Raw genomic sequence first — 27,766 nt, 5'->3', positions numbered from 1 at the left:
GGCAATTCTAAGAGCCTTAAAATAACCATGGCTCTCTTTTATCATAGAGGAAGAGAAGCAGTAGAATTTTGCTGTAATGAAGTTAGGCTTAGGACACAATATATACTGAACTGCAAAACCCCATGCGTTTCAACAGAGCCCCATTTCTCCCCAGCTGTGGTATGTGTGGAAGAAGTATAACAGGATCTGTGCATGTTTCCTATGCCTTCCTTTTTCATTCTCTCCCACTCCCAATTGATGCCCATTCATACACTTGAGTTGGTTGGCAGAAGAAATGGGTCTTTGAGCCCTAGGTGGATTTCTCCACTCAGAGCTGCTGCTTGTGAGATTTTGCTCCTGAACTTGATGGATAGGCTTATTTGTTAACAGCAAACATAAATGTAAAAGATCAGGCTTTAATGCCTTCTTTTTTGGAATAATTTTGAGCAATAGCTATGTTACTATGTATACAAAGCTATCCGTGATTTATCAAAATATATTTTAAGTTTAAGAAACATTTAAATATACAATGTTGACTTGTATATAATTGTGCAAAAGATCACAAAAATGTTTCTAACCCACCTGCCTGCACACACTAATGTTAGTCATCTGTCTTCTAAAAGCAGTAGTTTTTATCAGGCTTCCCTGCATAGAGGTAAGCCTTGCTCATAACCAGGCAAATGGTTACCAACAAGCTGCAGCAATGCATGTGGTATTTGACAGTCAAATATCAGATCTCGGCTAAAAGCCAATACACTTTAAAGAAAAGAAAGAGAGCATTCAAGTCAAGGCAGAGGACAAATATGGAGGTGATAAATGGCAATACATATACTGTAGAGTGTTTTCTTTGATTATAACCTGTGATCACTGCAAAATATGTGCTGCTTTCTGGCCATTGGTTTCCTTCTGATAACATTGGTGCTTATACGTAGAACTACTGTTTTGTTGTGTGTGTACCCTGTGGGCCTCTTCACACACACAAGTATGCTATGAATGTTTGAAAACATGTCTTCCATTCACTTGTCAGTCAGGACCGGGTGAAGCTTCTTGACAAGTGTACTCTGAGTGGGAGCCTGGGCTTGCTGCTTTTTAATGTGTTCCAAGGTGGTGGTTTTACATACTACCTACACCTTTTAAAATACATTTAATGCATTTATAACCCACAGGCCTGGCCAGTATGTCTTCAGTACAGGTCCTATTGGTTGTGAGCATTAGTTGCCTGCATTAGCTAGAATGCATCAATGAAGGCTCCTTTCCCTCCCGAAGCTTGGAAAGCAAGCAGTTGTTGTTCTTGCTGCTACCTCTATGCATTTTTGTTAGTGTGGAGATGCCGCATTCCCCCTCTTGCAATTAAAAAAATGAGAATGACACACCCTTCTTTGCAGGGTCACAAGGTTCCCCAAATCCCTGTACTTCAGGGCTTTGAGGAAATGTAGGTCTTTGGGGAGAAGGACTGCAGAACAGTAGCAGCTGGTAACAAGTCAAGCTCTCACACTTCTCTACATCCCAGCTAGGCTTTGATTTAATTATGATGGAGAGCACTGGGGAAAAAAGGGAGATATCCACTTGCCCTCCTGTCCGTAGAGGAAAGAGTGCCTAGAGGTCTGTGAGTATGTGGCCATCAGGGACCTCCATGGAATTAAACTTTTTTGCATGTATAACTCTGAAAACAATATAGATGACATTTTCTTCTGAGCCATAGCTATAGAATAAACTAATGCTGTTTCCCTTTAAGTAAATGCAGCCATTCTGTGTGCTGGGTCTAATTTTTTTGATCTCCACAACCATGAATTGTTTTAACATTAATACACAGATCCATCTGTATATGTCTGCTCTGTGTTCTGTGTCATATGTTCTGTTCTTCTGACATCACTGGCACTACTGAATGAGTGGGAAAATATGTAGGAGCGTGAGGGTAAGACACTCCTGCAATACTGTTTTTCCTTCTTTGTTGTCTTGCTTCCTATAGACAGAGAGACAAGGGTGAGAGCCCTTAAACCCCAAATTCCTACTTGCTGGGAGTTAAATGCTCATGAATACAAGTGCTTTTTTCACCTCACCCCCACCTTTGAAGTACATGCTGTCTTCACTCATAAATCAGCATGGTATCTAATGAAATGCTTGAATGTTCATTGTTTCACCTTGCGATAAGAAGCTACATGTTAATTGGCCTTTTATTTTTTTATCTGTTTCCTCTGAATTTCTGTCTAGAACAGTTAATGGTTACAGATGGGTTGGGAGTGCATCACCTTATTTCTTTATGCATTATTATTGTTCGAACACAGTTTGGTGTCATTCATCCTGAGAATGAATGCCTGAAGGAAGAAATGAACAAATTAATCTGGTATGTGTTCTCTGGTATAAGTAGAATAGATAAAATAGAACTACCCTATGGTTGTTTCTCAGTGATAGAAGTCATACAGTTTTATACCGGTAGTTCTAAAGCTAGTGATTAATTGGCATGTTTTCTTTAAGAGACTAGAAAACCTTCTATTCTCAGGTCTGTGGGAGAGGAAGCAAGAGTTTTTGCTTAATTATAACTTTTAAGAACAAGAACTTGACTGGTTTTTCTTCATAGAATATGAACCTTACTGCATTCTCCATACATTTAAATATGGGGAATGTAGATTACAGTAAAGGACTAAGCATGCATACTGTAAGACGGTACAGTCGTACCTTGGTTACTGAACGCCTTGGAACTCGTACATTTTGGTTCCCGAATGATAAAAAAAAACAGAAGTGAGTGTTCCAGTCTTCAAACGATTTTCAGAAGCTGTACATCCGGTGCGGTTCCTGCAGGCAATCAGAAGCCGCACCTTGGTTTTCGAACAGTTCTGGGAGTCAAATGGACTCCCGGAATGCATTCTGTTTGAGAAGCAAGGTATGACTTATGATGTATATATGAAGACTATCTAGATTATTCAATGAAACAGTCAGAATGGCAATTCTGCTACCAGTTCTGCACCAGTGAACCCCATGCATTTGAATGGGGCTTATGCATGTATAACTAGAATCAAAGTTCCAGGCAGCCTTAGTTAAGGACTGTTGGTTATATGAATTGCATATGCAATCAAGTCTGGGATCCAAAAAGTATGCCCAGTAGATTTTTTATTTTGAACAGCAAGCCTCATGCCATATAACAAACTGTGTTTGAAAGATCCTAGGGGTTGGGACAGTTGCCATTTGAGAATCTCAAGCCCCACACCCTCTTCAGTGAGTGGAACTAGTTATTTGATTCTTCAAAAAAAGTTCTATTGAGTACATGGGTGTTTAATCCCGTGTAAATGCATATTGGATTCCAGTCTTTGGCTGTTTTTGCACCATCTGGTTTTCATGGGAGGAAGTATTCAGAGTTTGTCCCTCTTTTCCCTGGTTAAGTTCTTGTATCTCCTTTTACTTGCATGCATTCCACACCCACCCAGAGCAACCAAGGAATTACCTAAAAGTAACCGTTTGGTTTTAGCATTTACCGTATTTTTCAGTCTATAAGACGACCCCATGTATAAGATGACCCCTATTTTGGGGGACTTCGATTTAAGAAAATGGGGGGAGATGGCCCCCGTATATAAAATTTGGACATTATTTTTTAGGGAAAAAACCTAGTCTTATACACGGAAAAATACGATAGTTGCAAGCAGATTCACAAGCTGTAAAAGATTTCAGTCTGTTTTCTCACAGTAAGTATAGTCGAACCTTGGAAGTCGAAGGGAATCCGTTCCAGAAGTCCGTTCAATTTCTAAACCAAAGCGTGGCTCCTGCAGCCAATCGGAAGCCCCGTTGGACGTTCGGCTTTCAAAAATAGTTCGCAAACTGGAACAGTCACTTCCAGGTTTGCGGCATTCGGGAGCTAAAACATTCAAGAACTAAGCTGTTCAAAAACCAAGGTACGACTGTAGTACTTCTTTCTTTGCTGATCTGTTTGAGAAGAAAAGCTGCAGCAGGCTAACCGAAGCCAGGCAGATTCACTTGCAAGCAAGAGCTTCTGTTGTTCTCCTGAGTAGATCTGTTGGTGGTGGAGGCGATAGCAGTGTACCTTGAGATACCTGGAATGTTACAGCACAAATTAGTGTTTATTTGAATGTGTTTGCAGGCGGAGCCTCTGACCACACTTATTCGGACTGTATTTCAGCTGCATCTTCATTTGTCTTTCTTCGTGTAACTTTTGCTCTGCCTTTTCAGCTGTATACTGCTTTTTAGATAGACAGATGAGTTGCTGTTTGGTTTTCATAGCTCATCAGTTCAATTTATCACTGAAATGCCAGCATGAACTGAAAGGCTAAATATGTTGCAGAATTACCATACAATAGCCAAGAATGATACTGGCACCTGCCTCTGCAGTTGTCCAGTTTGTTTATTTCTTAATAACAACATGTGACATGAAGCTTTTCTTGTTTAGGTTGGGATGCCTTTATGAAAATTGTCTTCCATCTTTTCCATAGAATTGTTTTAGGCAGAGCTAGAAAAATAATTGACACCTACTGGCACAGAGAAGCTAATACTTTGAGCTCTTGTGCTCATATAATCAATACTGTGATACTGTTTTCTTTCAAAGTTCTGAAGGAAATTTATTATTGAACAGGAAACTCATAGCTTCACCTCAGTTAGGCTACATAGTTAGTATATCTGGAAAGACTTTGGAAGTTGGTCAGCATCAAAATAATAGAATGAGTTTTTGGTCATTCCAGAGCATGGCTAAATTTTTTCAGGAAGCAAATTAGCTGAGAGCAACTCTCTTCAGTGATGCTGCAAGGCATTTACCTGCAATGCAGTGCTATGCATCTGCAGCTAGGTGGTGGAGGCAAATTCCTTTTCTCTCTTGCTTTTGCACAAAGCTTTGCTGTGTTCAGGAAGAACCAGCCCTCTGCTTGCAATTTATGTACCCCTATTACTTGCACCAGGGTGCCATTTAATTTTTGATGGCTCTTTCGAAAACTGTTGGCCCGACTTCAGAGATACCTTCATCAATGGGAGTCCGTGCTTCATGCAGGTAAGCTTTCCTTTTGCAGCATTTTTTAAAACCCAGATGGAAAAAAGGGAGTTTGACTGCCTCAGTGAGGACTTCTCTGAATTCTGTTTAAGCTCATAAATCTTCCTGAGGACACTGATGCAATTGTCACCCTCCCCTAGCATGTAATCTTACCAGATACTTAGCTTAAGAACAAATCCAATGAAGTTAGGTTGTAAAAGCAAGTAGATGTTCAGAAGCCCAAGGTGCTTGTTGGGGTGGATGTCTGCCAAATGTTCTGATATGTTAAAACGGATTCATTCAAGGCTTCTGTTAGCATTTGATGTGTATCTAGCAGTGTAGCAGTTCTGACAGCCGTCTGTTTCTTATTCATTGAAATGCAGTCTCTGGAACTCTCACATCAGCCTTTTGTCCCTGCTTACAAGCTGACTTCTAAATCGTTTAAATGAATCAGAAGATGCTTTCTGGTTTCTCTTCTTAGTAACAATTTGCTCGAATAAATCATTGTTTAGAATCAAATGATGTATTGAAATAAGGTTTTTGTACCTCCTATGCATGTTTTACCATGCCTGTTTGGGGTGCATTTTAGGAGGGGTACATTTTAGGAGGGCGGGGCAGGAGCAGTTGTGGGGATTGTATTGAGCATTTTTTTTAAAGATTTAATACTAAAAGTACACATACTTTCCAAGAAACATTAGAGAGAGAATATTGCCTTTGAAAGGTAATCACATCTCTGCAGTGTTATGTGGTCTTTTTCACTCGCTGGCAAATAATAGTTCTCTCATTTTGAAAGTATAAGGACTTGAAATAATTAATTGCAGAGATATTGAGCTCTCTGAGTCTTTGTAACATCACTCAGTGATAAGACATTATTACTTCCTTTAGATAAAGGATCAGAATAGTTCTCAAAAGCTTTATGAAGGCTTTCTAGTAACTTCTTTGCTGCAGGAAGATTCTGCTTGTGGAAGAGATGTGTGATTGCAGAATATTCAGGGAATTTCAAATAGCGTTTTTGCCTGGAAAATTAGCTTTAAGGCTTACCTAAATCTAGTTCCTTGTCAATGCATACCCTAGAACATTCTGTCATTAAAAACCAATCTAGTAAACCTTAACAATTCAGCGTTCCCATAGTTATGACGTAATTAATGAAGAAATTTGCTGTGGTGGGTGTGGCTTCTAGAGGGATCACATTGATTTCATCGTTATTCGTTTCCTCTCTAGGTTTGAGATTTATTGAGTAGTGTTATGATTTTTCAAAAATCATTGTCTACAGTTGTCTTTACTCTTGTTTAACATTTGGATTTGTGTTTATTCCTGTATGTGCTCTGCTCGCATTAGGCTAACTGTGAATATTTACAACTTCTAATTTTTGCCAAAGAAAGGTGTAGGGAGTTTAAATAAATCTTCAAGACATGATTGTGTGGAGGGAATAGTCAGTTTAGAATGTGTGTAAAATGTTCCAGAAGTGTACATGAGCACTCTTTGCAAGTATGCTGATTTATTTTATTTATTTTTGTTTGAACATCCCTACACCAAACCCCGCAACAGCTGTAGTTCACAATTGTTTTATGAAACCAGTTACTTTATAAAAGGTTTATTTGTTACTTTGCAAAATAACTGTTATGTGTTGTATATAATGGTGTCACATAGCTGTCAGTAAGGACAGAATGAAGAGGGAAGCAATTTTTGGCTATTCCCCCTACCACCGGCAACTCTGTGCACACACAAAAATCTTCTCCAGAGGGTTGGGGACCCCCAGAGTGTTAATTTATGCATTATGATCAGCTGAGCAACTCAGTATTTAACAAAAAAAATCCAGGGACAAAACAAAACAAAATAAAAAATTTCTTCCAGTAGCACCTTAGAGACCAACTAAGTTTGTTCTTGGTATGAGCTTTCGTGTGCATGCATCCAGGGAGTTACTAGATAAAAGTATGTTTCTCTTTGTATTCAAATATAATATGACATAGATCACTGTAGCAGTCAGTCTAACTAACACCTGACAACTACTAGTTGACAGCATGCAAGTTGTAGTTACATGCTTCAAGATATGCATGACTATTTTTCTTTCTGCTGAAAGATTGGGTTTTTCTTTTCTGCCACTCTATACAGCAGCTTGAAATTCCTGTTTTTAGGGAGCTATAAAGATGGGTTTGTCCCACTGCATGGAAGCACACTGAGTCAACTTATAGGGCTGGAATGCATTTGGGTACCTGTAATAGGATGACTAAACTGAAGCCATTTTGAGGGGCTTTCTATAGAAAATAATTCAGAATCCTAAAATTTCCCTTCATCCTGAACCAATCACCAAGCAGTTTTCACTGTAAGTATTCTGTGAGCCACTGGCAGTTATTTTTAGCCTAAGGACTATCCTACACTGTTGAAGCCTTCTGAATGCCTATTATTTTTTTATTAAAATATTTTTGAAAGCCTGGGGAGGAATTCCAAAGGTTGGGACCACCACTGAGAAAGCCCTGTTCCTAGAACCTACCCGCCTTATAACAGGCCAGAGAGCAGGATCTCGGACTCTGATCTTGGGCAGATTCATACAGGTATAGATGGTCCTTCAGATAAATTAGGCTGCTAAAGCTACTAGCCTGCTGAAATGTTTGCTGTTCCATTGAAACACTGGCAGCCTGCATTTCCCTGCTGGCTGGAGAGGAACGGAAGCCCCTCCACAACCAGCATGGAAATGAAAGTTCTTTAAAAAAAAAAAAGAGCCCTGCTATCAAACAGACGTGACAGAGAAGGAACAAAATGATCCGCCCCTCCACCATCCTGCTTGGTTTTCACACTGATCATGGAGGAAGGTGCTTTCCATCCTCCATGGTTGGCATGGAAACCAAGTGGACTGGACAAAGGATGGATGGAAAGATCCATCCTCTACCAGCTCACTCCCTTGCTGGTATGAAATTCCTGTTTGCTTATAGCTACAAGGTTAGTTACAAGCCTGAATTCTTGCTGCTATTACTCTCTGCCTGCCTTTCTCGCCTCTTGATTGGCATTTTTTGGAGAGTGGCAGTCATTTGGCCCAGCACCTCCAGCAAAGGACCTTCTGCTACAGACAAAATGCATCACAAAGCACAGCTGTACCTGGTAAAAGTGCAGTTGACTCCCCCCCCCCAATGACTGAGCAAGGCAAATACCTGGCATAATCATAGTGGGAGTGATTGGCGTACTGCTGCTGTGCAACATTTGATTCTCCATGGAGACAGCTCTAGATATTGGTGTGACTGGTTATCTTTTGAGACTGTACTAATTTGAGTGTCGGTACTTGCTGCACACATGGAGCTGTCTGCACAAGTTGTATCTGCTGAGAGGGTTTGTTCCAACCAAAGTGATCTGAGATAGATGTGATGAATCTGCATTTCAGTTTTTTTAAAAAAAAAATGAGGAACATTTCTTTTGCCTAACATCATCCAAGCTCAAACTGCATTTTAGTCTTTGCATATTCTTTCTTCCTTTGCTCCAAGTACACACAGTAAAAAGCTTACGACTTACGAACTTAGGGTGTCTCCTAGGCCAGAAACCCAACATCGAGGCCCTGCTGCCCATTCAGAGAATGATCTTCCTGAACAAGAAGAGGAAATCCTGGGATCAGATGATGATGAGCAGGAAGATCCCAATGATTACTGCAAAGGTGAGAGGTTTTATTTTACAATTTGAGCATCATAATTTTAGACCAATAATTAAGGTTGTAAACCTGGTTTGGACTTTGGTACCTCCTTTGTATCAGCCAGTAAGTGACTTTGTTTTGTAGATAGAAAAAGGAGCTCATCTATGGGGACTTGGTAGACTAATGCTTCTTCTTATAAGACCAGTCATCTACCAGACTATGTCCTCCTTGTTTGTTTAGCAAATCAAAGTTAATACATCAAGATATATGATTGCTTAAGGTATTTCTCAGTATATTTATTCATTTAACTTTTTACTACTTCTCCAGCTTTCTATTTCAAATATGTTCCATATTTACAACTGAAATTAAAGTTAATATCAAAACTGCATAATAAACATCAGAAATAAAAACATAACAGTAACAAAAAATAGAGCTTTAGGAGCTATAAAATTCGTCAGGAAACCAGGAAATAAACAAAGCCTAATAGCCCATAAGTGCGGCGAGTGAAAAGTAGTTGCATAGAGAGGTATCTTCATGTATTGCCTAAAAATAAAACTATGTAGTTGTCTGGTAGGCCTCTCCAGCAGGGTGATGGGTGAGATTCCAAAGCAACATCACCCTCATGGAGAATGCCAGGGACAACACTGGATTAACCCAATGCAGTGGTAGAATTTGGAATAAGTAGAGGGGGGAATTGTTCTAGTCAGAGGGAGACTGCATTCCCGAGGGTAGTTACTGTCTGTAATCCATAGTTTGCAGGAAGCTCAGTATAGGACCCCCAGTGTGTGCTAGAGAATACTGGGTGAGGCAATTCAATTTGTACTGGTACCTTTGGATACCTGCCAACACTTAGAGCAGGCATCCCCAAACTCAGCTCACCAGCTGTTTTGGGACTACAACTCCCATCATCCCTAGCTAACCGGACCAGTGGTCAGGGATGGTGGGAATTGTAGTCCCAAAACAGCTGGAGGGCTGAGTTTGGGGAAGCCTGACTTAGAGAAAGCTATTGGTTGCTCTTCAGGTGCTGAGATTGTGCTTCCTGTAGTTACCATATAAATCTGTACATTTTGGGTCCACTTGCTATATATAAAGCACTGACATAGTGTCATACAGGAATTGGCAAAGGACAGTAATTTCCTTCACTTAAATACCATACGTCCGCCTTCACATCACGGAATTCTCAATGGTAAAATGTTGCAAACTTGACTATATCTGCCCAATCCTGGCTGTAGTTACCCAAACTGGTATACTTAGCATCACGCTCAGTGGAATAAACTGAATGAAAAACATGTCATGTCTCCACTGCCTTCATTTTGTGTGGGTGTGCTGTGTGCCCGGCATAGAAATTTAGCAGGCTGGCAGCAAAGGCATGGATCTCTGTCTTTCTGATGCCAGCCAGCGTGTTCTATGCTAGATGTGTGCAGGCGGGGTGTGTGTGTCACCTGCTGTGCCTCTATATGAAAACATGGTAGACTGGTAGCAAGAGGGAAGGAGCAGCCCAATGCGAACCCTCTTGCTTTTAATGCTGAACACGCAGGAGGGGGCTTACCCATTGTCAGCTAGCTTGGAATGGCAGTGGGCTGTCAGAAGAGGGATGGAGTGTTCAGACTTCTGCCTCCTGTCAGTCTGCCTGGTTTCTTTGCTTAACAGAAGGAGGCAGTTTCCCCACCATAGAAACCCAGCATAGAAAGGATGCTGGAGAAGGGAATGAGTGCTCAGCCCCCACCCCCACCCCTGGAACCTCCTCCAAGCCCAGCATAGAAATGCAGCAAGCTACCAGAAGAAGGGTTGAAGCACTCCATCGATCCTCCAGCAGCCCAGTCACTCGCCTGGATGAAATTCCTTGTTTCCCATGATGACCAAGCAAGGGTTTAAAAACAAGCCTGCTTTGATAGTTCTTGCATTATAGTCCTTGCATTATCTAATCCAATATACAGTAGTGATCCAGAAATATATTTTTAAAATTAATAATGAACTCCCCATGCTGAACAAACCAGGCTTCAAGGAAATACAGTCATACCTCGTGTTGCGTACGCTCCATGTTGCGTACGTTCGGGATACACACTCCTGCCCCCTGGAAGTGTTTTCTGGAGTGTGTGTGTGACCACCAGATGTGCAGAACGCTTCTGCGCACTTCACGCATGCGCAGAAGTGCTCAAATTGCACAACGTCCGTTTTTTTGGGTTTTTTTTTTACATGCGTTCGAGTTACGCACGGCAACCCGGAACGTTCACCAAGCCATTTCTTGGTGGGATGTTGCCTGTTTTGCCCTTGTGTATACCTGAGAGTAAACATATTTTAATTTAATGGGACATTTTTGTAGTAATGTATGAGATGGCATTATTAGCTTTCCTTCTTGTTAAAAAGCAGGTTCACACAATTGCAAACGATGCTTGATGTTGTCATGAAGTATGTGTGTAGGTGTAACAAGTACAGCTTGCGGGCCTAAATGGATGTGCTGCCCTCATGGATCACATTGATGTACTGTAGTTGCCTGGCGTGAATGTCAGAAAATGAATTGTTTTTGTGTGAAGGAGCTCCTATTTGAGGTGAGCTGATTTGGGTTGGCTGATGATGCCATTTAGGTGGTTAGGATGTGTGAACCTCTTCAGATATGCAGCTTCCTACATGGTTGGACCCTTTGCAGTTCCCCATAGTGGTGGCAACCGTAGCACAAAGGTAATGTGAGAAGGGGGCAAAAATGCATTGGCAGAAATAGGAGCTCACATAGGTCATATTTTTTCTTAATCCAGCATTGCCAAGGTCCAGGGATAAGTATCAAAGCCAGTAATTCAACGACATACACCTTCATACATCAACTGGCAACGGATCCCCACCATGCCCGTCTTCTCTCTAGATTGTTTTTGATAAATATTGAGTAAGCTCTTTGAACAAAGGCAGGGCTTGAATGTATGCATCTCCATTGGCTTCTATTAATAAACTAGTGGTCAATTATTTATCTGGAGGCAATTTTAACATGAACAAGGGCAGGCAAACTGAAATTTAATTCAGACAAAATGGAGATACTGTGTGTGGGAAGTTGGTCTCCTCCAAAAAGAGGGTTCAGTTGGCTCTGGATGTGGGGTTGCACTTTGCCTGGAATTCCATGGACACAACCTGGGAATCCTCCTGAATTCAGTAGGTGATATCCAATTGAGAAAATACTGGGTGTTTTTTTTTAAAAAAGGTGGCTAACAAATGCGTTAAACGAAACATACACATCTGTAGTAGCACATAGAATTGACATGTTCCCAGTATGACCTTAATACTGAGCAGATTACCCATCAGATCATTCTCTTATCTCATGGCTAAGGTTCCTCATGGAAACCTTAGAGACATGCTAGGCTCTCATTCTTTTAAGGATATTGCTATGCTTTAGCTGAATCATTCTGTTCTGTTATGAGCCCAGCATCTTATGAAGAGATTTGAAGAGTAGCCACCAAGTCTTCTTAATATTGTGACTAGACTTTACAAATCACCATCCCCTTTCAGCTGCAGTTGCAGCCAAGTGGTGTGTCATCATGTGTGTCACCAAATAAAGAAAATCCCAGGGTAGCATTTCTGTTATTATGGAGGGAAAGAAAAGCATTATTAACTCTGAATGTTTTTGCTACTGCTAGGAGAAAGCAGTTAGCAACGCATTATATCTCTCCCAATCCCAGAACTCATAGCTAATGTGACATTTGAAGTTCCTTAAACAGTATTGTTTTTAAAATATATTTTTTCTTATTGTGGAGTATATTTACTGTATATTCTGGCATATAAGACTACTTTTTAATCCAGGAAAATCTTCTCAAAAGTCGGGGGTCGTCTTATACGCCGCGTGGAGAATCTGCGGTCAAGTATATCTCAAATTCTATATTTTAACTGGAAAAGTTGGGGGTTGTCTTATATGCCCAGTCGCCTTATACGCCGGAAAATACGGTAGTAAGAAAATTGAGAGATTTGAGAGTTCCCAGTGGGATTGTACCACCTGCACATAGCCATGCTAGTCTGCTTATCCTTCCCACATAGAGGAATAGCACACTGTAGAGCTGTTTTCCCTGCAGAAGCCGAGAAGGAAAAACACACCATCTATTCTATATTGTGTGTAATATTATTCTTTGATAAGCTGTCAGGATTTATATGCATGATATCCAAAATGAAGAAATTGCATGGTTCTACCAACAATTGTGTGCTCTCAGTGTGCTTTTTTCTTTTGTTTTTAAGAGAGATTAAAAGTGGCGGGTGTGTAGATTGACCTGTGAGTTCCTCAGTATCATTGAGGGTTCTTGACCCAATAACTCTTTTTACATTTCCTAGGAGGCTACCATCTTGTTAAAATAGGGGATCTGTTTAATGGAAGATACCATGTGATCCGGAAGCTGGGATGGGGACACTTTTCTACAGTGTGGTTATCTTGGGACATCCAGTAAGTCTTTGCTTTTTGGAAGGAATGTCTGCTAATTGCACAGAATACTGTAACAGACCAGCAACATGAGATTTTTCCTCAGAATGTTCCTCCTTGTTTTCAAATCCGGAGGTTTCATCTCATGCTTAAAAAAAAAAGCATGGTAACAGTTCTATGTACAAACTGAAAACTGATTCATATCCCCCCAGCATATTATTTCTTCAAGTTTACTTTTTATTGCACTCGGGGGAAATTATGCATTCAGGAGTGATGGAGAACCTGCTTTTGTATTTTGTAGGAAATGTTCCTGAGCCTTCAGATCTTTTTCTGTTATTGTTATCTGATTCCTGAAGGCAGTTTAATACTAAACTTTGTGTCCACTTAGGGGGAAGAGGTTTGTGGCAATGAAAGTTGTAAAGAGTGCTGAACACTACACAGAAACAGCATTGGATGAAATCAAACTGCTGAAATCTGTGAGTATCCACAAGTAGATGATTATGATTCAATTTCAAATTATATCCTTTAAAAATATCAGCAAATGGCTCCCAGCCATAATATAATCTCTTGCTCCATACTAGATACAAAGGGGAATGCTGTACACAGGATTAGATTAGGCATTTATTATTATTTTTCTTTAATTTGTAAAGGTCAATTTTTATCTCTGTTTCCAGAGCATTTTAAAAGATGACGTAAGATTATTTATTAAATTGGTTAGTCGTTTTATCTTGCCCAAGGCAGCCCAAAGCAACTTACAACCAACCAACCAAACAGACAAAAAAACAAAAAACAACCCACAAGAGATATATTAAAACCAAGGGTGGTGGAATACATTTAAAGCATCCCACACACTTCTAAAAGGCCAGAGATAATTAAAGGTCAAAGGCTTGGTTAGAGATGAAAGTTTCTGCCTGGCACTTAAAGATATGGCTATTGTAATTATTGCAAGTGGGTAATTCATCTCAAGTTTGGTTTGCTATTTGTGTCATTAGTTGTAGGTATCATGTCATCCCATTACCTTAGCTGGTAATCTTAGTTTCATGTATCCAGCAGTACATTTTCAATCATTTTTATGAAGGGAGGGAAAGGTAAATGCAGGCTCATGAGAAGTAACAGCATTACTACAGCTACTTAGACAGTGTTGTTTAGGAATTGGTTAAAGAAGCCCCCCCCCCCCCCCGGCTGGGGCATAAGGCAAGGTTCGTATGGACATATTTGCTCAAGAATAGTCAGAAATGCTAACATAAATTGATTGTTTGATTTGCTAAATAAGAATGTGGGGTGAGAATCTGGAGAGTGTCTTGGAAATCTATAGGATTTGATAAAGATAGAACCTGCATTAAATGGTTTTTTTTGTGCTGTTTGATTTCCCCCCACCCTACAGGTCCGCAATACTGACCCAGACGACCCAAACAGAGAGAGAGTAGTTCAGTTATTAGATGACTTCAAAATCTCAGGAGTAAATGGTTCCCGTATCCTTTTAATAAAACCAGACTTTTCTGTGATCTTTAATCCAGCAAAATGTGGGCTTTAATCAAATACTGGGCTAAAACATAATGGTTGTCTTGCACAGTTATGAAATTTGACAACGTGAAATCGTAGCCGTTTGGCACAAGTATGTTTTCAGTTTTCTTCAGCCATATAAAGAAAACAACCTACAAAAAGGTTTCCTTTCTAATTTTGAGTGGCAAGAGCCTTTTTGAATGTTGGAAGTTGAGAAGACAATTTGAAAAAAGTGAGAGTATTGTTTGGGTTTTAGCTTCATCTGTACCACCTTATGATATTTCTGTATCCCTGTGAAAACTACATGCAGATAGTCAGGGGGAAATGGGTATATACGCAATAACTAAGCATGAAATTTCTTTTTTCGTGTTGCTATGTATTCAGCAATAGCTGACATTGTGAATGTTCCGGGAAATTCAGCCTTGACTCAGCTACAGATATTTGTATGGTGTTTGAAGTTTTAGGGCACCATCTTCTGAAATGGATCATCAAATCAAATTATCAGGGTCTTCCACTACTCTGTGTAAAAAGAATCATCCACCAGGCATGTTATATATACTACATTTGTGAAAAGTTGTTTTCTGTCAAGTGTTTGGTGCTCCAAAGAGCAGCTGGAGGCTCTCTGTGATGTCAGTTGCTGCACTTTTGGCTGGTGGAACAGATCAAAATTGTAACAATCACTTCTCATTGGTGGATATCTTGTGCATCACATGCTCTAGGATCCCAAGATCAGGTCCTTCACGCAGTATTTAAGGATAACAAGAAACTGTTGTGAATCAGTAGGCCAGTTCAAGAGTTTTCTCATGCTTTCTGTCTAATAGCAGAATCAGTGGTCCTGTTCTGATTGATTTGGAAGCAAAACAGGGTAGGTTATTGCATATCACAGGAAACCACAAGGCACTATTCTAAAAAGGCAGCACAGTTCCCAAAAGTGGAAGCAAAGGGCTGTGCATGTGTGCTTTACTGCTCCATGAGCATTTTTGTTTGCTCCAATCGGGCTCATATAAAATGTGTGTGTGTGTGTGTGTGTGTGTGTTGAGAGGGAGGGAATCATTTGGGTGGGTTAACTTGGGGAGGGAGACACAGCTAGAGTGAAACAAAGGGAAGATGTAGGCACTCTTGTTACTAACTGTGGCAGGTGGGTGCCATCCCCCAACTGCCTTACACACACACACACACACACACACACACACACAGGAACAAAAGGCTGGATGATCATGATGGATAATTGGTTTGCTCACTTCTGTCTGCCCCACACTTTGGCTGTGGGAAGAGGTGAAGAAGAGATGGAGTGGCAACACCTAACTAGGGTAATAGGTGGAGTGTTGCTCAGTTGCCCTGTTCCCTAATGGGTGCAACTAAAGGAGGTGGAACCAAAGAGGCTTACTGACCTGCTGCTTCTTCATTCTGTGAGTACGGAACAGCCCCTCGAGTCATTAGGTGATACACAAAAGGAGTTGGCAAAGTGCTGCCAAATGGACATCCCAATATGTCACAGTGGTGCCTCCACTCAAGGGCCTGACCTGATCATAGGCATCCTTATTTGAAAACAAGCTCTAATGGGACTTGTTCCCATGTAAGGTTGACTGGGTGTGTTGTTCAGGCTGCAAAATGTATCTTCCCTTTATATATCACACACTTGTCCATTAACATATAATAATGGAGGCATCATCCTGTTGAATAACACACACACAACACACACAAACGTGTTGTACAATGCTTTGTTGCAAGTCCCATTTGTAATTTATGCTTCCAGAACAGAAATGAAAGCTGGGAAGGATGGGGAAGCCTAGAGTAGAAGAATAGTGCTAAAATGAATGGGAATTACGCCTTCAGCAACAGTAGGTTGAAGATCAAGTAAAGAACGCTCATTTTGCTATAGTTTCCATAGTAACCTGGCTTGTTCACTGCTTGCTTCATAATAAAATGAAGCTTTCGGTCACATTGTGCACCACAACTACCAGATCCTGGCTGTTCGTATACTTTGGAAGTTACACAATGACATTTTGTCGCCTGTATGTGACTTTGCTTTGTCGTTTGTTCTCTGCAGGTTTTGCAGGGACTGGACTATTTGCACGCCAAGTGTCGGATTATCCACACTGATATTAAACCAGAGAACATTCTGCTGTGTGTTAATGACCAGTACATCCGCAGGCTGGCTGCAGAAGCAACAGAGTGGCAGAGATCTGGAGCCCCCCCTCCTTCTGGCTCTGCAGGTGCTTTTTATGTTTTAGCTTAAAGTCAGTTCATTCTGAAGTGGTTTGTTAGGATATGACAAATATTGGCTATCCAGATCACCCTGAACATGATTAATATGGAACATCATTTCAGTTTGTCTATAAAATAGATATTCATTGCAGTACTAGCTGTATGGTTCTGTAAAGAGCTCATGAAAAGTGTGTAAATTGCCACACTGGAGCATTATTTAAAATGCTGTTTCTGATCTCATGATAGGCCAACTTCTGTTGCGTTGTATGTAAAAGAGCTTATAGAAATTCAATTTTGAAGGCCTCTGCAGTGAGGTGCATCCCGGATATGCCTTGCTCAGTCTTTTGTATTCTCCAGAGAGTTTAAAAATTATTTCCATCATACATTCCGTATATATTATGTATAAGTAGACTCTCTATTAAGTGGCTTTACTATTATAAGTGTTCAATCTTTTAAGACAAATCTGATATAGAAATGGAATCCTCTCTGGTGCTGCCAAAGAGCTGTGCAACAGTATCTCTGGATTACTTTTGAAGAGCATTGACTAATGGTAAAAGTGGGGAGGGTGTTCCCAATTTGGTCTCCACCAAATCTGTGGTGTTTTATTGAGACTACATGAACTCCATCCTTTTCAGTCACCAGCCAAGGTAGTACACTGTACCTGAAGCTTTCATCTAAGAGTATGGTTACAGAGCAGTACCATAACAACTGTTTAATGTCTTGCTGTATCTGTATTCTTCAAGACCAGTCAGTTTTCAAAACAGAGGTCCAGGCGCCACAACCCTGTCCTTCTCCAGTGATCAGGCTCTTTCTCGTCTCTTAAACAGTTTTACCCCTTGATTAAACATTATAGGTCTGCAAGGGACCAATGAAAATTATTTTTGTGGGCTGTCATCTGACCACCTGCTGTTTACTATTTCAAGTACAGTCATACCTCAGAAGTCGAATGGAATCCATTCCGGAAGTCTATTTGACTTCCAAAACGTTCAAAAACCAAAGCGTGGCTTCTGATTGGCTGCAGGAAGCTCCTGCAGCCAATCAGAAGCCACAGAAGCCCTGTCGGACATTCAGCTTCCAAAAGAACATTGGCAAACCAGAACAGTCACTTCCAGGTTTCAATCGTTCAGGAGCCAAAACGTTCGAGAACTCGACTGTTTGACTTCCAAGGTACGACTGTAGTTAATTGGAAACTGATGGAACTTGAAGTGGACTTAATGCACTCTTGACTTACTTATTTGTCATCTCAGTTCACTTTATAAAATAGTGTGTATGTGCTGCTGTGTTGTCTCACTGCATGTAATTATTCCCCTTACTTTGAAAATGGTTGAGTGGCCTGACAATTGATAACATAATTGTTGTTCTGTATAATAATCTGACATCGAGTTCTCTCTGCTTCCATAAGAAGGTAACAATTTAGTGTTTGGAACAGCTTCTCAATGTTGCAGGAGTGATTTAAATAGATGCCTGTCTCCTAATGTTGAAATTTAATCTGTTGATGACTTGATGAGAACATTTTCCTTTTTTTCTATACTGTAGTCATGTTGCTGAAGTAGTTTTCTGTTAACTATAGGATAGTTTGAGTAGTATGCCACTTTAATAGCATGATTGCAGGCTTATTAATTGTATTTCTTTTTTACTTCACAGTGAGTACTGCACCACAGCCCAAACCAGTAAGTGTGATAACTTGTGCATGTTATAAATGAATTAAACTTTGCATTCAGATGAACACTGTCTTTTTACAGAGCAGTTCCAGTGCTGTGGGAAGGCTCCTACCAAACAGCACAATTGTGTCTGGACATATTTAGGTTTCTATTTCCCACCATTCCAGGCGCTCAGATTTTAGCATGCTGCCATATACACTTCATTTCTTTCAGTTCTCTTAATGGTTACCCTTTCTTTGCCTTAGTTGTACTGTTAATAGTTTCGCTATTTTTCTAGCTACTGCAATTGCAGGAATTTCTGATGACAAAATCTATGATTTTTCTGTTCGTATCTTATATTTATTCGTATGAACACGTACTTGGGGGTAGTCTGAACTGCTCATTTGAATGAAATAAATATGATGTGAACTGGTCTGTAGTGCACAAAGGTTCCTGGTTTAATATCTGAAATATCTAGAACAGGCATAGGCAAACTCGGCCCTCCATATGTTTTGAGACTACAATTACCATCATCCCTGACCACTGGTCCTGTTAGCTAGGGATGATGGGAGTTGTAGTCCCAAAACATCTGGAGGGCCGAGTTTGCCTATGCCTGATCTAGAATGTGGTCAGTTATTATCAATGAGTACTAGCAATTTACACAAGGAAGAATAATTATAGATAATTTTTCTGCTTTGTAAATGGTATTGACATCCAAGAGTGCTCACCACAGAGAGGCTTTGTTTGACATCTTCTAATTTGCACTTAGACTGCAATTCTATATCCACTTACATGGGAGTGCCATACGAATTCTGAGTAAGCTTAGGAGTGCATCATTAACAAGCACATACTAGAATTGTGAGAATAGGATTGAGGCTTGTTTGAAATACTGGATTTATGGTGGCAATCCTTTACTTGCAAACCTGGAAATAAGCCAAATTGAGCTCATATAAACATTTATTGGATTGCATTGTAAATGTTCATGATATCTGGATGTTCTTTATGACCAGAGGGATGGTGTTATTTCCTTCTGTTTTCCCTTATTTAACTACGTTTTCTGTATAAAAAGTCTACCAGATTATTTGCAATAGGCAATAGATGCCTGAGGGTTGGTGTATTTGCAATCACCCTACAGGCTGACAAAATGTCAAAAAATAAGAAAAAGAAATTGAAAAAGAAACAGAAACGACAAGCGGAGCTGCTGGAGAAGCGAATTCAGGAAATTGAGGAGATGGAGAAGGAAGCAATCCCTCTGCAAGTAGAGCCTGAGGAGCAGCAAGAGGAGCAGCAAGAAATTCCACAGCCACTTGAGCTGCTCTTAAAAGAAAGCCCTCCAGATGAAGAGCTGCCAGAAAAGACAGGTCTGGATTTCTAGAAAAGATGTGCTTTGGGTGTACTTGGTAATAATGCATCCTTTGAAAGGGAGGAGGTTTTGAAATCATCATTAATAGACATTTCTTAAACATAACACACGTAATGATAAAAACTCTAAGGAAAAAGAAAATATTAACAGATCATTATCGTTACCATAAAAATTAGGATTTCCCCAGCATATGTAATGGACATCTTAAGCCACTGTTTATAAGTGGTTAGAACAGCTGCAGTATTGGATACTGTTTGCACTTCGTACCTAATCACTAGTCATTAAAACAAGTTTAGTTATAACTCCATCCTCCTCAATAAGTTTTCCGGTTTTTCTGTTTTATCTAGATGACATTTCCCTTGTATCAGAGCAAGCTGTCTTAATGGAAGGAGTTGAAAAATGCATAACAGAGATCAACTGTAATGGAGTGGTGCAAATGGCTGCCTTCTCAGAGTCCATCAACCAAGTGTCAGTGAGACTCGAGGAAGACCTTCACAATGCCAATGATTGCAGCAGGCCCTCTCAGGAGCAGGAGGAGGAGGAAGAGGAGGAAAGCTGTGCTTACAACCAAAGTAATGGTGGCCCAGAGGCCAGAATACAGGAAGCATTTTCAGACTCCTGCGAGCCCTTAATTTCGGAGGTTGCAGATTCAATGATATGCCAAGCAGCTTCAAGCGACCAACAGTATTTTAGTGAACAGCAGATCAGCCATTTGCAAGAGAGCATCAGGGCAGAAATCCCTTCGGAGGATGAGAATGAGAATAATGAGTCATCTGAGAACAGCCAAGGTACAGGACATGGGTTCTGTATAAGCAATAAATTGCGCCATTTTGACGCAAACTGTGTTATGGAATATGCCACAATCATGTTGATATATTATCAACATTCCCTAAGTTTTCAAAGCACTTCTCACACTTGATTGTGATAATCTTACAGTAGCATTCCTTGTAAGGCACGCTAGTATTGTTTTTTTCCCATATGAAGGGAGAGGCAGGGAGAAGCCAGATAATGGCTTGTTTAAAGTCATCCAGCAAAGTCTGAGGTGAGATTAGACAGGGCATGAGTTGGCTTTGGTTTATTCTCTGTCCATTACACTGTGCTTTATTGTGAAGTGAAAACTTCCCTATTACAGCTGGCCCTGGTCCTAAGAAAAGAGAACTGTCAAGGTTCTTCCTTTCTCCATAACACATGGCTTGAAGATTCTAAAAGTTAAATAGTTAAAGTCAACCACAATTTGCCAGGTTTGGAAGAAGGGACAAGCTGTGATTGATCACAAATGGAAGCAAGAGCTTCTGGTCTTCCACTTACAGTAGCACTGAAGGTGGAGGGGGGAGCACATGAGCTCAAGGCTTGTGTATTTCCTGTTGCATTAAGCCACGGTTTATAGTGACATCCAAACCAACTCATTGATGTGAAATTTTAATACTTGACTCCAGACAAGGAGTGACTCTAATAAGTACTCTAATAAAGCAATGATGCTTTTAGAATTTGTGTGGCAGATGGTGGGCCTGTCCATGTGGAGTTAACTGGCTGTTGTTTGTGCTGTGCCTAGGAAAATCGGCTGCTGGAAATTTCCTCCTTAATCCTCTTGAGCCAGTGAATGCAGATAAGCTCAAAGTGAAGATAGCTGACCTAGGAAATGCTTGCTGGGTGGTAAGTTTTAAAGCTCTTTCCATACTGTTAACAGAAACTGCTGTCTCTTTGCAGTTAGCTCAGGTGAATGTAGCAAACATACCTCTGATATTCCCCCCATTAATACTGTTTATTAAAAATTGGTTTCTTACACACAGACACCCATACAGACCCCTCACATTCCCACCAAATAAGCAGGAAACCAAACAGTAGTGTTACTGTTAGTAGTGGTATTGAAAAATACGCTGACTACAATGAGAAGTGAGATCTAGCTTCTTACAGGCAGCACATCTTCAATGAAACATTGAGAGTTCACGTGACACTGTTGGATCAGTTCATTGCAGCAAGTTAGTTGGTGACCGGGGGGTCAATGTATGCAAGCAGTATTCTAAACTAATCTGTCCACTTCAATCAAGCCTGTACATAGCCTGATTATGTAAGTTGGGTTTTCTAATAATGGAAGGTTCCAAACTTGGTTCCTCCAAAGTGAAGGGGGAGCTCTGTTTCCAATGCTGAGCAACCTCCAGCTTCACAGCCAGCAAAAGAATTAGAGTAAACTCCTGGTACAGAAGTTCTTACATCTCCTGGAAAGATAGAGAGCAAGGCCCACTGTGGCAAGGAAGGTACAATTTGTGATATGATAGCAGAGATTTCCTGTAATACCTGAGACCGAAAGGTCTGTACCACTGTGTATGAGCACCGCTTGTGGTAGTACATGTACCGCGATCAACAGGCACCCAGCATTCCATAGGGAGTGATTCAGTAATCCTCTGTTTGGTAGCAGTACAGATTCATCTCAAAACATGTTTGAGACTGGACTCAAGGATAGAGTCAGGGGCTTTTTGGCACATTGATTTCCAAGGTGCCTCTTCAAATTGAGTACCCAAGTTTGTCTCAGCCCCATATTAGAGCCACAAAAATGATCACAAGCCTTTGTTGATGTTGTATAGCATCCTAATTAGCACTGGGGTAGGCAGAAGGGAAGATGAGGGTGAGGGAGGGCAGACCAAGTAAAGGAATGAGCACCAGATAATTGAGAGCTATATTACATCTTGCAGATCTGTCCTCTAGGGGCTCTGTTGACATCAGCTAGTGCCTATACATTGCATTGAATTCACTGGGATTTATTTCTGAGACGTATTCATTCCCTAGTACATGTCTACGTGGTCTCTGGAATCTCCTTTGTTCTCTCATCTTAAACCCACAGCATAAACATTTCACTGAGGACATTCAGACACGGCAATACCGATCTTTGGAAGTATTGATTGGAGCCGGTTATAGCACCCCAGCTGATATTTGGAGTACAGCCTGCATGGTAAGTTCAATCACATTGTCTAAATCTTTGAAGTGGTGTCAGTTCTTCTTCCTCTTCTTCAGTTGCAGAATTCTGCAAGAATTAAATTACTGTTAAATTGCAATAAGCTGATAGTACGTTTGAATCCGTTTTAAAGTTTTGTCTGCTGTTTTCTTGGTTTCGTTGTGTGTGTGTTTTGCATTTGTTATATCTGTACTGCCCTGAAATGAAATGAAAGGAAGCATGCTATTAAAAATTAAATGAATATTTTCATGTAATAGAAGCAAGATTTTTACTTTAAAAAAAAACTATTACTACATTGCCAATGTTTGGTAAGGCCTGCTTGTTTCAGACTTCATGGACAAAGTAATTTACAGGTATAAAGCCTAACCAGTAATATGTCTGTGTTCAGTATCAGCAGTTTGGTGAGCAAGGCATTCTGGGATGTGGACCTTGTTTTGAATTTGTGGACCTTGACTAAAAGAACCCTGAAGTATTCATGATACTCTTTCAGCACCATAATTTAGAGTGAATTCCTTTTCTCTACACACTAACGTGTGATTAGGATTGTGGCTTTTATACTGAATGACTGTATTCCCCCCAGAAACCCTGAAAGTTGTTTGACATTTTCTTGTTCAGGCCTTCGAACTGGCTACGGGTGACTATCTGTTTGAGCCTCACTCTGGGGAAGATTACTCAAGGGATGAAGGTGAGTACCTACTACTTCTAGTACTTTAAATTATTTCTGCACATAGTTCCTATGCAAGGGGGTTTGGAAGTTCTAGCTCTACAGAGCAAGACCTCAAAAAGAGATCTAGCCTCTTTATTCTGTTGAGAGCTTTTAATACTGGTCTGCTGGAGTCGACTGGTACATTACGCAGCTCATTTTCAATACCCATCAGATTCAAAAACAGATTGTTTTAGGTTCCAGCGTGTTACTGTTAGTGATTTATTACATAATCAATGGTTTGTTTTTAACAGCATTAAGTTCCTTGAAATATTTTTAATAGAAAGGTAACACATAAAAAGGACTATTCCCAATGTAGAGATTTATGTCTGCCAGAATAGACTGACCCAACAGGCAGAGCAATAAAAAACGGGGGGAGGGGGGGAGAACAGGACAAATACTCAAATTCAGCAGCGAAGAAGGTGGAAGGAGCACATTTTTCCTCCCCACTCTGTCAGCCTCCTCATGATTTTCTCTCCCATTGATCCTATCTGGATGAAAGCCATTGTGTGTTAATAATAATACATATTATTTCTTTCATGCTCTCTCCTGGGGAATACAGACCATATTGCATTAATCATAGAACTTCTGGGGAAAATACCTCGCAAGCTCATTGTGGCTGGAAAATACTCCAAGGAGTTCTTCACCAAAAAAGGTAAGGGGAAAATAATCCGAGGTTGAATGGCTGAGGGTTCCAGACCTGGGGTAGTTGGAATATCTAGTTTTTATTCTTTTGCTTGTTTGTTTTCTGTTATAATAGCAAAGTGCCCATTTACTTTGCTGGTGTATATGAGCAATGGCAGGGAGGGTTGCCCATTTGCTTATAATTATTTCTACTTTTCATTCATTGGAAACAAAGTCAGACTTCTTTAACCATTGCAGCCCCTTGGGCCGCTGGTCAGGAAGCTTCAGCCCACAGGCTGGATTAGGCCCAGTGAGGTCCCATTTTGGCCCACAATGCCATTTGTCCTGCCCGCCTGACATTGTATGACAGCAGGTGTAGAGCAGGCTATAAAGGAACAATTGTGGAGTCTTGCTGTGAGTTACGGATCATCTTCAAGCAGGGCTTGCTTTCTACACCTTTAAAATTTGGCACCCAATACAAACCACATCTGGATTAGTTCCGCTTAGGAGCTCCAGAGTGCAGCTGATGCCTGCCATGTGGAGGGCTTGCTCTCTGCACTCTGCACTGAATTTAGCACCAGGTGCAAGCTCCACTTTCAGCAGGGAAAGCAGCAGCAGGTGCTTCTTTTGTAGCTGCAGCTTTAATTAAATCCAGCCCTAGAAAGGAGGAACCAGGAGCGCACTTTGAATGCATTCCTAATTCTTCCTTTGAAGTGTGACCACCTGATGATTGGCTGCAAACCTGTCAAAAAGGGTCCGTGGAGCGTGGGCCAGTTGTAGGTCTAGCTCACTGGCTGGATCCAGTTCCCCCCCCCTCCCACTTTCGACTCTAAAGGGATAATACACAAATGAAAGAGAAGAAGATAGGGCAGAAGCTTGACAGCCATCTGTCAGGAATGCTTTGATGGTGTTTCCTGCTTGGCAGGGGGTTAGACTGGGTGGCCCTTGCGGTCTCTTCCAACTCTATGATTGTATGATTCTATTCTATGATTCTAGGGCTATTGTAATAAAGAGGTGTGACTATGTTTGTACATTTTTCAACTTCAAATAACAAGTTAAAAACAGTGTGTATTTGGCAAGTTTTGGGGGCCACTTACTTGGGCATCTTACTCATCTCCAAGACTAGAACTAAACAGGGTCATCTTTGCTGTTAAACTGCACTTCTGAATTGTGTCAAGATTGGGAGACTTTGTGCCACATGAAATCTCAGACATAGGGTTGCCAACACCCGCAGAGTTGTTGGGCTTTTTAAAGGAAGACCTTCCCAAAAAATAGTGGAGCTGTTTCTGCTGCTTTTTGCATCACATTGCCATACACCTGGGTTTTCCCTGACATTTTACCAATTTGGCAAAATCCCCCCATGCCATTTTTACACCAAAAATACAGGACATGTCAGGAATGTTCTTGTTGTATGGCAAGCCTATTCAGACAAGACTCCATCTTCCACCCCGTGTGGCAGTAGAAAGGATGGGCAGGGCTAAAGCAACCTGTTTTTGTACCTAAATATAACCCTGTGTATATTCAGTTAGGATTGTTGTGCTATGATGCAAAGTGCTGCATGAAAATATCAAAGGCTGAGTAAAGATCTGGATATATGTAGCATCACTTGAACATCACTTCAGTAAATGGCATCATCTTTAGGAGGGATGCCGGAAGGGAGCTTGTTAAGGAAGCTTGTATTCACTGGCATGTTTCTTCTTCTAGAAATAACATTAAGGTAACTGGATTGGGATTTTGGCTTTTTGGAAAGTGAGGAAGACAGAGAACATGGAATACCAGACTTCTCAAAAAAATTCCCAGAGTCCAGACACTTCCTTAAAGTGTAGCCCATATTCGGCACAATGCTGCCTAGCTATCACTACTTCATACAGTCCATAATTTACAACCTGCCTTGCGCTGGGTGTTAAATTTGAAATACTCCTTTTTCTATTGAGCAATATCATTTAGAAGGGAGCATTAGAATCCTGATATCTGTTCTGTTGGCCTTCCTGTTCATGTTAATGTGAGCCTTGTTAATCTTCCTGTCATTGTTCTCAGGTGATCTGAAGCACATCACCAAACTGAAGCCATGGGGCCTTTTTGAAGTTTTGGTGGAGAAATACGAGTGGTCCCAAGAAGAGGCAGCTGCATTCACAGACTTCTTATTACCTATGCTGGAACTGAATCCTGAGAAGAGAGCTACAGCAGCACAGTGTCTCAGGCACCCCTGGCTCAACTCCTAGATGTATTGGCCCTATAACTGGGTTTACAGCATAATATATACACACCTAGATGTCCCAGCTGCCCCTTCCCTCTCCTCCCAGGTCAATTTTTTCCTTGTTGATTTTCAGAGTGAAGCTTCTCCTTGAGGGCTTTTGAGATTTTAGATAAATCTAACCGTTCATGTGAGTTTGTGTACTCGACTCAGTAGGGACTATTGTCAGCCAGTGGGCGTCCAATTTGTTTTGCTGTGATTGGAGTTTGCCAAAGAGTTTTTACAGGAATGTGAAATGACCCCTGACTCTCTTCCTTACTCAAGTACCTAACCCTGAAGGTGTGGGGAAATCTCCATTGGGACACACTCCCTTAACTATATTGCAGTCATCCCAAGGGGGATGTGAAGAGCTGTGAATCCCTCCTTAGCTCACTGACTCTGGGAGTCATTTTCTTAGTGCACATCCAGTTGCTGACAGTAAGAGGATAAATGGCAGATGGCACCAAGGTGGTAGCTCCATGTGGAGCACTGAACTTGACTCAACTCATTCCTTAGGTGTCTGCTCTGCTGCTTGGGTAACTTTCTTTTTTTCTCGTTATTCTTTTCAGGTGTACTTTTCTCTAGTTTTAGCCATTTAATCCTTTGAAACGACCTCTTAAGAAATGTATCTCCATTTTTTTAGCACCATTTTTTGTCCCCTCAATGTTCAGTTGAGTTTCTGAGTCCCATGGAATAAGCTGCTCTCCAAAGCCGTAGTATGTGAACTCGATTAAGTTTCACATGGAAAATAAAGGCAGCCGACATTGGTAGAGGTCACTGTCTCTTTACAAGTATGGCTTTATGCATTTGTTGGCTGCAGAGGAGCAGCCAGGTTGCCCAGGTTCAGTGCCAGACTTGCCCAACATGCAGCCCCAGGCAATACGGGGCTTGCCAAGAGTGTACAGTGGCCCAAAAGGCATTTGATGATGGCATGGTTTCTGCTACAAAAGCCAGTAGGTGATCCAGCCTGTGGCAGACCACCTTTTCCATAGGTCTCCCTTATGCCCCCAGGGGCCTTGTTGGCCTTGTGTGAAATGGTCTTTTTAGGAGAGAGCAGTTACGTTTTCAGTCTGGAAAAATAGGATATGTTCTTCCTTTTCAACAATAAGGAAAGATAATATCGGGGGCTGTCCTTCCAACTGTGCCCAGACTGTCAATCGCCCTATTTCCAAAGGTTAATGAATGTAATGATATATATATATATTCCCTGTTAACTGTCCAAGGTGCTGGACTCTAGAAATTCCCTTTCAAATAGAATTTTTTCCTATGTATTAACAGCAGAACAAATAATCTAGGGGAACAGAGTAGTTTGAATCTTACCCACCCACCCCTAGAGATGAAGTGTCAAATTCTGTTCTCCAGAATCATTACAGCCATTGTTGCTCAGCAGAGAATATACAACGCAAGCTTGTAAACTCCTAGGAAAAGGGGTTAGTTGTGACTGACTCTTGCAGGCTTTTTATTTTATTAGAAAGATATGTAACTCTTGCTAGTTTTACAATGAGTATCTCCTAGGTTTTCCCAGGTTTGTTTGTTTGTTTGTTTTTAAATCCCCAGCATCTTGCTCAAATGTAAGGTTTGGAGACTTCCCATG

The 27,766-nt window shown here is 40.9% G+C and overlaps 1 protein-coding gene across 1 annotated transcript in view; it reads left to right on the top strand.

Moving 5' to 3' along the window:
* The window catches only part of SRPK1 (SRSF protein kinase 1), a 30,523-nt gene extending 4,196 nt beyond the window's left edge, over positions 1-26,327 (top strand). The window contains exons 3-16 of the mRNA XM_033152541.1: positions 8,467-8,585; positions 12,864-12,972; positions 13,337-13,424; positions 14,333-14,420; positions 14,889-14,995; positions 16,502-16,667; positions 18,304-18,329; positions 19,435-19,660; positions 20,010-20,450; positions 21,215-21,315; positions 22,502-22,609; positions 23,228-23,297; positions 23,878-23,970; positions 25,977-26,327. Of these exons, the coding sequence (XP_033008432.1) occupies positions 8,467-8,585; positions 12,864-12,972; positions 13,337-13,424; positions 14,333-14,420; positions 14,889-14,995; positions 16,502-16,667; positions 18,304-18,329; positions 19,435-19,660; positions 20,010-20,450; positions 21,215-21,315; positions 22,502-22,609; positions 23,228-23,297; positions 23,878-23,970; positions 25,977-26,161 (1,927 nt within the window). The 3' untranslated portion in view covers positions 26,162-26,327. The remainder of the gene's footprint in view (positions 1-8,466; positions 8,586-12,863; positions 12,973-13,336; positions 13,425-14,332; positions 14,421-14,888; positions 14,996-16,501; positions 16,668-18,303; positions 18,330-19,434; positions 19,661-20,009; positions 20,451-21,214; positions 21,316-22,501; positions 22,610-23,227; positions 23,298-23,877; positions 23,971-25,976) is intronic.
* The last annotated feature ends 1,439 nt before the right edge of the window (positions 26,328-27,766 follow it).

The sequence above is a fragment of the Lacerta agilis genome, chromosome 6, assembly GCF_009819535.1.
Source record: "Lacerta agilis isolate rLacAgi1 chromosome 6, rLacAgi1.pri, whole genome shotgun sequence".
NCBI lineage: Eukaryota > Metazoa > Chordata > Lepidosauria > Squamata > Lacertidae > Lacerta > Lacerta agilis.
The sequence above is the reverse complement of the archived record's forward strand: the minus strand, read 5'-3'. Positions and strand labels throughout refer to the sequence as shown.